The sequence below is a fragment of the Canis lupus genome, chromosome 12, assembly GCF_003254725.2.
Source record: "Canis lupus dingo isolate Sandy chromosome 12, ASM325472v2, whole genome shotgun sequence".
Lineage (NCBI taxonomy): Eukaryota > Metazoa > Chordata > Mammalia > Carnivora > Canidae > Canis > Canis lupus.
Genome location: NC_064254.1, coordinates 46,727,493 through 46,738,480, shown reverse-complemented (window position 1 = coordinate 46,738,480; position 10,988 = coordinate 46,727,493). Strand labels below are relative to the sequence as shown.

The 10,988-nt window shown below is 38.8% G+C and overlaps 1 protein-coding gene across 5 annotated transcripts in view; it reads right to left on the bottom strand.

The window, feature by feature from the left end:
• Positions 1-742: 742 nt before the first annotated feature.
• The window catches only part of HTR1E (5-hydroxytryptamine receptor 1E), a 95,546-nt gene continuing 85,300 nt past the window's right edge, over positions 743-10,988 (bottom strand). For all 5 annotated transcript variants that reach the window (XM_049092335.1, XM_049092336.1, XM_049092337.1 and 2 more), the window contains one exon: positions 743-2,513. In XM_049092335.1, coding sequence (XP_048948292.1) covers positions 1,236-2,333 — 1,098 coding nt within the window. In that variant the 5' untranslated portion in view covers positions 2,334-2,513 and the 3' untranslated portion in view covers positions 743-1,235. The remainder of the gene's footprint in view (positions 2,514-10,988) is intronic.

Sequence of the window (10,988 nt, the reverse complement as noted above, 5' to 3'; positions counted from 1 at the left end):
CATGGAGGTAGGGAGGGAGCAAATCCATGTTTTCTCAGTGAAAAGAAGAGATGACCTGTGGAGAGTGAGGAGATGGGGAGAAGCTGTGGATGAGAGAGGACAAGAGGTGAGAAACAGTCACTCCAGGTCAGGGGAGGCACTTGCGGCATCAGGTCCCATCTTCAGCCTCCTGGGCCCAGGGTGCAGTCTGGCATGAAGCCACCAAGATCCCAGAGGATACAATTTAATGCTAATTTCCTCAATGGGTGGCCTTGGTGGTAAGCATAGAATTTCCACTTGTATTTGTTTTTCCAAGTGCACAACTGGTAATTTAATGAGGAACATTCTCCAACAAAATTCTTTAGATAATATATTCCTTCATTGGATCACTTCACCCTGTTAAGTTGCTTGTACTCCCACTTGAATCCTGCTAGAGTGAGGGAATGTGTGCAAGATTCTGTGGGATTCTTCTCAGAATGGGAGAATGTCCAATCAGAATGGGAGAATGTCCAATGTGCCTATCAGGTAATGTAGCAACACATGGACCAAAGGAGATTTAGATTATTTTGTATTTGTTTATATTCCATATTCATAACCAAAGACCTAGGAAAGTGCCAGAGTATTCATTCCAGGTTCTTTTTGGAGAATGAGGAAGCATATTGAATCTTGAACTAAAAAGGACACGTCAGCTGTACTATTTGTGCCTAAAAGGAGTGGGCTATGTAGTCACAGTAAATGATTTTAGCTCAGGTCTGCAAGCAGATGACAGCACACCACTTTTTATTTTTTTTTTATTAATGCTTTATGTAGTCATGCAATTCCTACTAAAATTTGCACGCATATGGAACCATGACCTCAGATTTAATGCCACCCGAGGTTAAGTTGTCAGATATTTGATTTATAAGTAATAAGAAATTCTGCAAATGAAGATTCATTTTGGCATTCTTTAATTGCAGGATTAACTGAAATGGCTAAAAAAAAAAAGTAGTTACTATTTCACCTTATTATTACTTCTATGAAATTTCTGTCTTTATATGATAATGTTTATTTGAAATCGTGTACCACAAATAAAGCCAGAGGTAGAAAACTGCACACCAGATGACACACCTCAGACAAAACAGAACAAATAAACAGAAAGACCACACGAACTTACAAACTTTCCTGAACCAACTATGTTCAAGAATTAAGAAGTTGAACCCCTTTCCTCTGTCCATTCACGAGGCTGGTAAAAACAATGTCTTTCAGCTTTTTGCAGTCTAAGTATGTTCTCGACACTTAATTAGCTTTTTAAAAGCTAGCTTAAAGTCTTCATTAAAACTTGTGTAGAGCAGAGGGTTGATCAGAGAATTAACATAGCCAAGCCACGTCAGAAAATCAGCCACTTCAGAGGACACTGTGTAGATGCTCAGACCTACAATCAGCTCCTTGATGAAAAATGGCAGCCATGACAAAATGAATGCTCCCAAAATCAGTCCTAGGATGCGTGCTGCCTTGCGTTCCCTGGTACTAGAGATTTGCTGACGTTCTCCTGGGTGATCTAGATCATTGTCGAAGGAAGGGATCCTGATAGAGGTGTTGATCTTTTCAAACTCTGTAGTAGGGTCTGAGGTGGAGAAATCAGACACACAGAAAGTCTGTGTAAGCTTACAACTCGCAAAAGAATTTTGGCTATCTGTGCTTCTGTTGCTTAAGTGCCGGCTTGATCCTCTTTTCTGGTACAGGCTCTTGGCTGCATGGTAAATCCGGTAATACAGAATAAGTATCAAAGTCAATGGGATATAAAAGGCTCCAAGTGTGGAGTAAATGGTGTAGATGACATGGTCATGCTGGATGGTGCACTGACTGGGTGGTGGGCTGAGTTGACGGTGGCTCCTCCAGAACAGAGGGGGCATGGAGATGAAGATGGAAATGGTCCAGACGGTGAGGATCATCAGCCCAGCTCTCTTGGTGGTCCTCTTCCTGGCATATTCAATAGCATTGGTGATGGCCCAGTACCTGTCTAGGGCAATCACACAGAGATGGAGGATGGAGCAGGTGCAGCAGGTCATGTCCACACTCAGCCACACCTCGCAGATGAAGTACCCTAGTTTCCAGCTGTCCATGACAATGTACATGATGCTCAGGGGCATGACGAGCACTGCCACCAGGAGGTCTGTCACAGCCAGGGAACAGATCAGGTAGTTGGCAGGCTGGTGGAGCTTCTTGGTGGTACAGATGGCCATGATCACGGCCAAGTTCAACAACATGGTCAGGGTGGTGATGATCACCAGAGTCACGGAAATGAGCATCTTCTCAGTGATGGTCTTGGGTCTCACAGCCACATTGGCTTCTGTGGTACAGTTAGTGAGATTCATGTTTACCCTGTTTCAATCTACACTGTGGAGAGGCAGCTGGTTCTTTTCCCTCAGCTGGAAACTACTTAGACTTCAAACCTCTCATTTATAAGAAGACTGTAGTTTCTTCAGCTATGTAGTTTCTTATGTTCCATTTTATATGGGTAAAGGGAAGTACCACAGCATTTCTTCTGAGGGTTCCTGGAAAATAGTATGCTACTGGTTAATGAACGAAAAAGTCACATCCCCCCCCCAAAATGTTATAGTATTTAAGTACTCATTCTTTACACATTTTTGATATAATTTTCTTTTTTATCTCTGGGTATGAAGTTCAGTTTTACATTATTCTTCAAAAGACACTTTTTAAAAAATTGAAATATAGTTGATCCACAATGTTACCTTAATTTCAAGTACACAACATTGTGATTCACAAGTCTATTCCTTACGCTGTGCTAACCACAAGTGTAGCTACAAAAAAGACACTTTTTAGAAAGTTAAATTTCCAACGTCTTTCTCGTGAAGATATTACCAACTTTAAAGTCTATTTTGCCACCTGAATTACTTCCTTATTTATATTTATTAATATATATGCATTTACACATAAAACTTTTTTTTTTATTTGGAAACCTACATTTACATTGTATCATGTTTAGAAATTCTGGGACATTAAGGAAAAAATTATATTGTTTATAATAAGCAGACTTCAAAACTGTTCTAAAGTTTCATAGCAAATGTTCAACTCCAAAGATATTTTAGTGTCACAATGAAATTGTGCGATTTTGTCTAATTATTTCTGACATTTTACATATCCCACTGTGCATTTCTTTGGAGAAGAGAGAAAAAAGCATACAACATTACTTTGATGTTTATGGCAAATTGTTCTCAGAGTAATACAGTAAATTGACTGTGAAACAGCATCATCACCAAGCTCAAAGAACTCCCTATTAAAAAAAATGTGTTTAGTTTGGTTAACATTTGTATTCTTTCAATTTCTTCCTATCTATCTATCATCTATCTATCTATCTATCTATCTATCTATCTATCTATCTATCTATCACCTATCATCTATCTACCATTTATGATCTGTCTCCTGGATAGCTGTGACTAAACTGGGCAATCAGTGAGATTGTGACATTTATTGGATACCTGGTTGTAAGGACTTTTTATAAAAAGTACAACAGCCCCCCTTATGTGTAGTTTTGCTTTTGCACTTTGAGTTACCATGGTCTGCAAGCTGATGATCCTCTTTCTGACGAATCATCTGAAAGTCAATAGTAGCCTAACATTACATCACAAAACCTGTGTCATTCACTTTACTTCATCTCATCATGTAGGCATTTGATCCTCTCACATCATCACGAGAAATGTGAGTACAGCACAATAAGGTATTTTGAGAGAGCATATTCACATAATGTTTATTATAGTATGATGTTATAATTGTTCTATTTTTTATTAGTTATTGTTGTTAATCTTTTATTTTACCTAACTGATAAACTTTATCCTGGGTTGGTAAGTATAGGAAAAAACATAGTCCATATATGGGTCGGTACTATCTGCGCTTCAGGCATTCAGTCTTGGAATGCATCTCCTGTGGATAAGGGGAGACTACTGAATGTATATTCATGAAAACAAGACAATAAAAATCCATATAGGAATATTCACACCCAATGGCTGCTAGTCAGAACATCAATCAAATCCTCTGATTGTCTCTGTGGGATTAGGTCCAGGAAAACTTCAAAGAAAACTGGCATTTTGGCAGTTATAAGAAAGGACATAGATTGATGTGGATTAGGCTTAACAGACATTCTTTAATGAGGGCAGGAGCAGGTGACTCGTGTGAAATGGAGAGTGAAGTAGGTGGGGAATCAGTGGGTAAACTGGGGACTGGAAGTCAGGGGGCAGGAATAAAAATCTCCAGCCAGGGTGAGATCTATCTAGTTCTGGATTTAATTTTTTTCTGCTCATTGGGCGAAAATCAAGACTGGGAGGTGGTTATCATTTTTTCTTAGATATAGAAAGTAAAAGAAAATAATTTCACTAAAGACCAAAAATGGGGCAATTGTTTTTAAGACAGTCTTTATCTTTCTGCAGTGAAATGAGAATCATTCAGCCTGTTTTCATTATGCTTTTACAGCATTTCTGTGGATGTATCCTATGAAATTCATGTTTCTCTAATTCTTCCATGGGACTTGCTCCACCAACAATACATTCTTTCTTGTAAATTAAATGTTTTCTTCTTCCTTGGTTATTTTTTCCTTCTTTTATAGTCAGTCTAAACTTGCATTTATATCTGAGACAGGCTGTAACATTGAAAATGTACGGGCTTTGGAATCAGAAAGACCCGGGTGGCACCTGAACCATCTATTAGCTTGGGGCAACCTCTCTACATTTCTCCTTGTGACCAACATGTTTATTTCTGTATTTTGACCCCTTTCTCCTTATTTAAATGACATAAAGTTCTTTTCTCCCTGCAAACATGAATCCTAAGTTATGTTTTTCTTGTTTTTTTTTAAAGATTTTATTTATTTATTCATGAGAATACACAGAGAAGAGAGAGAGAGAGAGAGGCAGAGACACAGACAGAGGGAGAAACAGGCTCCATGCACGGAGGCCGACGTGGGACTCGGTCCAGGGTCTCCAGGATCAGGCCCTGGGCTGAAGGCAGCGCTGAACCGCTGAGCCACCCGGGCTGCCCTTTTCTTGGGTTCTTAAGGCTTGTTGGAAGAGTAGTTCTTTTTTTCCTTTTTTTTTTTTTAAAGCTGGGCATGGAGCACAACATGGGGCTTGAACTCACAGATCAAGACCTGAGCTGAAATCAAGAGTCAGACCAGCTGAGCTACCCAGGTGCCCCAGAAGAGTAGTTATTATTATTATTATTATTATTATTATTATTTATTTTATTTATTTATTTATTTATTTATTTATTTTTTAGTTATTATTTTTAAAGATTTTATTTATTTATTCATGAGAGACACACAGAGAGAGGCAAAGACATAGGCAGAAGGAGAGAGAGAAGCAGGCTTCATGAAGGTAGTCCGATGAGGGACTCGATCCCAGGACTCCAGGATCACAACCTGAGCCAAAGGCAGGCACTCAGCTGCTGAGCCACCCAGCCTTCCCCAGAAGAGTAGTTCTAAATAGGCTTGTCCACTCCAGTTAGAGGATTGAGAATATAGAGAGTAGCATGGATAAGAGACAGAAAACTCTAAAAGTTTTAGTTTGATAATAGACAATTAGGAAATGTTATTTTGAAAACATGAAGTAAAAAATAAATCAAAGAGTTCAGCTTCTTCAAGCTTTTAAAAGCTGCTCTATTTATTTGAGCTCTCATACATCCTAATTCTCGTTTCTCTGGTGACATCTATTTTCTTCCTTATTTTATCCCTGTGTATTTTTCATTCCTCCCAGCTAACTATACATTTCTGGAGGGTGGAATGTATGTCTTATTCATCTTTTCAACTGCCTCCAGTTAAATTGGAAAAAACATCACTGGTTGGGGCTACATTGTCAGCTCTTTAATGTGACTTCTGGCTTATTTTGTGCCCAAGCCTTTCCAAATAGGAGTTAAGTTTTGTATCTCTGTGCTGTTAGTCACTCCAAATTCCTGCATACATTCAGCTTGCCATCTTTCATCTTTTTTCATTTAATAATATATCTTGAAGTTTGTTCCATAACATCATGTGGAACATAATCTTTTAAATAGCTGGGTGCAATGACCTGGGGAGCAATTATAGATTGAACAAGCCTGAAAACTGGGCCCTGGGGCTCTTCCCTAATCACGGGTCAGGAAGAAAAGGAGGAACCAGCAAAGCAGAGGAGAACAGCTATTCAGGTGGAGGGGCACGATGAGAGATAATTCCATCGCACAATCAGGTGGACAAAGTGTGTGAAGTAAGAGTGATCAGCTGTATAAATGCTGCTAACCTGCTATGGGTGGTGAGGACTTGACCATTCGGCTGGGTAATGTGGATGACACCGATGGCCTTCACAAGACCTATTTGATGCAGTGGTGGAGACTGAAGGCTGAATGTGGGGGCCCCGGGGTGGTTCAGCCAGTTAAGTGTCTGCCTTTGGCTCATGTCCTGGGATCCAGTCCTGCATTGGTCTCCCTGCTCCGAGGGAAGTCTGCTTCTCCCTCTCCCTGCTGCTCCCCCTGTTTGCGTGCTCTCTCTAGCTCTCTCTCTCTCTCTCTCAAATAAATAAACAAAATCTTAAAAAAAAAGAAAGCTGAATATAGTCGTTTCAAGAAAGGTTGAGAAGAAAGGAAATAGAGACATTGAATAAGAACAAGTATTTCAAGAGTATTGCTGAGGGATGCCTGGGTGGCTCAGCTGTTAAGTGTCTGCCTTTGGCTTGGGGCGTGATCCCAGGGTCCTGGGATGGAGTCCCATATCGGGCTCCTTGTGGGGATCCTGCTTCTCCCTCTGCTGCTATGTCTCTGCCTCTCTGTGTGTCTCTCATGAATAAATAAATCTTTAAAAAGAAAGAGTATTGCTGAAAAGGAGAGCAAAGAAATAAGGTAGCTGTGGAGGAAGATGTAGGGTCAAGGTTGTTTTCTGTTTAGGGAGAGAGATTATCTTTTTAAACTGGACTATTTGCAGTTTTCTTTGCTGCTGCACTCTACATCCTTCATATTGGGGCACAGAGCATTTCTGGAGTGAGTGGAATGTAAAAGAGGAAGCAGGAAAGCAGTCATGGAAGAGGCTGGGAGTCAGTGGGGCTGGGGGCACCAAGGAAATAGAACGGTTAAGAGATTACACTGGGGACGTGAAGGGCACAAAAATATAGCCATAATCAGGAAATGATCCAACTTCAATTGTCCTTGGGTTCCTTTACCTTCTTAAGAAACTAGCACATAGTTTTATAATCACTACTGACTCCTTAGGAGGAAGTATGATTTCTAACTAGAACAGTGCTGGTTAAATTGCACCTGAAAATTTAAGTCTCTTTAGCATTTTGCATAGTGGCAGGGGAGGAGCTGTAACACTTAAAACATGCTCTGCAGAACCAGTCCGAACACCAATATCAACAAACCAAACTTTCATTAGTCTATTGCAATGTAAAATTAGCTGCAATAATCATAGATAAAAACGGCCATATCCTATCAGGAGTTAATGCAGATACTTCTTGGGGAGGCTTGTAACTTTTAGTTTTTGCTCTGATTACGACATGGAAAATACCAGTGCAGTCCAAAGCTATTTTTTTCATTGAAATCAGAAATAGGAGAGAATCACAATAAACCAAATGGGTCAAAATGTATGCTGCTCTCATTTACTGAGATGCTTCAGAGCCTCTGATTTATACTACTCCAGTTACAGTACACCAGGGATAAGAAAGAGGTCATGAGTACACTCATTTTTATTTATTTTTTATTTATTTATTTATTATTTATTTATTTATTACACTCATTTTTAATTTCACCATCTTATCTAGGCTTTATTGGTTTTCAATAACTGTTGATAATTTATCACAAATATCCTTTCATCTCTTCTTTGATTGTTTTCATTTTGCCCAAATTTCTTCAAGTAATTTAAAAAATATTTAAAATAGGATCTAAGAAACAAAATAAAACAAAAACACACTCATAAATACATATTACAAACTGGTGGTTGCCAGAGGGGAGAAGAGTAGGAGGATGGGTGGAATAGGTGAAGGGGATTAAGAGGTACAAACTTCCAGGAATAAAATAAAAAAGTCATGGGGATGTGAAGTGCAGCATAGGGAATAGGAATAGAGTCAATAATACTGTAATAACAATGTATGATGATCACCACAGTAACTAGACTTACTGTGGTGATCACTTCATAATGTGCATAAATGTGGAATCATTATGTTGTACACCTAAAACCAGTATAATACTATATAGGTCAACTATACTTTAATAAAAAGAAAGAAAATTTTCAGTATGTATCAGTTTCCCCCCCTTTTTTTTTAAATTTCAGGAGCAGCTGCTTGTCCTCATACTACTAATTTTATCTCTCCAATTGTTCATTAAATTCACTTCCTCAGCTTTCATAAAGAATTGTCTTGGCATGTCTATAGAAAAGAAAGGGTGGATAGCAGTTTGTTTCTCATTTGGTTTTCATTGGGAGCAAAGGCAGACATAGAGGAGATCCTGGAGTGTGGGGCTCTTTATTTTCTTCTTCTTGCTTATTTGAATTGTGGTTGGGAAATGACATGTGGTTATTATGAGGTTATTCATAATAACAGGAAACATTATCATTATAAAAATCAAACAAAACAGAGTACATAGGATTTTAGGAGACGTTTACATATTCTGGACATATGTCTTTTGTCAGAACAATGTTTTGTGAACATTTTCTTCTACTTTATGCTTTGCCTTTGTATTTTTTAATGATGTCTTTTGATTCTAATGATGTCTTTTGATTTAATGATGTCTTTTGATACGCAAAAGATTTTAATTTTGATGAAGTCTAAGTTATCTACTTTTCTTTATGATTAGAGCTTCCTGTGTCCCAAGAAATGACTTTAAGGTCACTAAGATATTTTTCTATATTTTATTTTAGAAGCTTAATACCTTAAGCTTTCATGGTGGAAGAGGTCATCAGGGTGACATGACCACTGAGTGACCTGTGAGCTGGACCCAGACAATCAGAGGCATCTCACCACCTGCCTTCCCCCATCCTTGAAATGTGTGGCTTGGCCTTACATTCCTACAGTGGGAGCTATTTTCAAAGATGCAGCCTTGAGAGAGCAATGTGTTGGTGAGATGGTATGCATTACTGAACCTAGGTTAAGTCTTCTCTATAAACTTCAAAGATTCTGGAGGGTGAGTGTGGAGATCTACTCATCTCATGGCCACTTGTGTAATTTCTCTTGGTTATTAAACCTGCCACTTACCAATCTGGAAGTTCTGTCTCTTAGAGTCTTCTTGCCCTCCATTTTCAATGGCCAATTTCAGATTTCACCTGAGAAATTCCTGAATTTTGTAAACCAACAGTTCATGACCATCTTGAATAAATTTTTGCATTTGGGTATGACATAGATGTTGAGGTTTATCTTTTTCCCCTATGTGGATGTTTGGATATTTCAGCAAATTTTGTAGGAAATGCTTTGGTGTCTTTGTCAAAAATAAATCGACCATATATGTCAATTTATTTCTTTGCCCTCTCTTCTGTTCCTTGACCTACCTTTGTGCCAATATAATATTGTCTTTATTACTGTAGCTTTTAAGATCTTGATATCAGGTGGTAGGAGTCCAACTTTGTTCTTTTTTTTAGGCCTGTTTTTGCTATTCCAGGTTCTATGAATTTCTAAATAAATTTTGGAATCAAATTATCAATTTCTACAAAAATCTGTTGGAATTTTAGTTTGCATTATGTATAAATTATAGACTAATTTAAGGAGAATTAAAATTTATCAATATTGTGTGTTCTCCCAGAAAGAAATAGCATTCTCCACTTATTTTGGTATTTCTTTTTTTTTTTAAGATTTTATTTATTTATTCATGAGAGACACAGAGAGAGAGAGGCAGAGACACAGGCAGAGGGAGAAGCAGGCTCCATGCAGGAAGCCCGACTTGGGACTCGATCCCGGGTCCCCAGGATCAGGCCCTGGGCCAAAGGCGGCGCTGAACCACTGAGCCACCTGGTCTGCCCAGAATTTATCTTTTAAATGGAACAATGGTACATAATATGTAGGATGTACTTTAGTATTTGGAGGAATCTGAACTTTATTTGCTACTTTATTTGCTACTTTATAGTGAACAGAAATAGATGTTAACAAAATTTCTTTTTCATGATGCTCTTACTGAATGGCATAATATTATTTCACTTTTTAAATTTTTTTTATTTATTCATGAGAGACACACACACACACACACACAGAGAGAGAGAGAGAGAGAGAGAGGCAGAGACACAGGCAGAGGGAGAAGCAGGCTCCATGCAGGGAGCCGGACGTGGGACTCCATCCCGGGTCTCCAGGATCACGCTCCAGGCTGAAGGCGGCGTCAAACTGCTGAGCCACCTGGGTTGCCCTTATTTTGGTATTTCTTAGTTTCTCTCAGTAATATTTGTAATTTTCAGTGTAGAGGTTTTGCACACATTTCTTTAAATTTATCCCTATGTGTTCTTAAATTTAATTTTTAAATTTGAGTATAGTTGACATGCAATATTACATTAGTTTCAGGTATACAATGTAGTGATTTGACCAGTTTATGTATTTTGCTATGCTCACTACAAGTGTCACTACCATCTGTCACCATACAATGCTATTACAATATCATTGACTGTATTCCTTATACTGTGGCCTTTATTCCCATAACTTATTCATTTCATAACTGGAAGCTTGCATCTCTCACTCATTCATTCATTCTTTCCATCCCATGCACCCACCTTCCCTCTAGAAATCATCAGTTTATTCTCTGTATTTATAGGTCTGATTCTGCTTTTTTTTTTTAAAGATTTTAAAAATTTATTTATGACAGACACAGACACACACACACACACACACACACACACACACACACACACACACACAGAGAGGCAGAGAGGCAGAGACACAGGCAGAGGGAGAAGCAGGCTCTATGCAGGGAGCCTGACGTGGGACTTGATCTCGGGTCTCCAGGATCACACCTCGGGCTGAAGGCGGCGCTAAACTGCTGGGTCACTGGCGCTGCCCTGATTCTGCTTTTTGTTTATTCATTTGTTTTGTTTT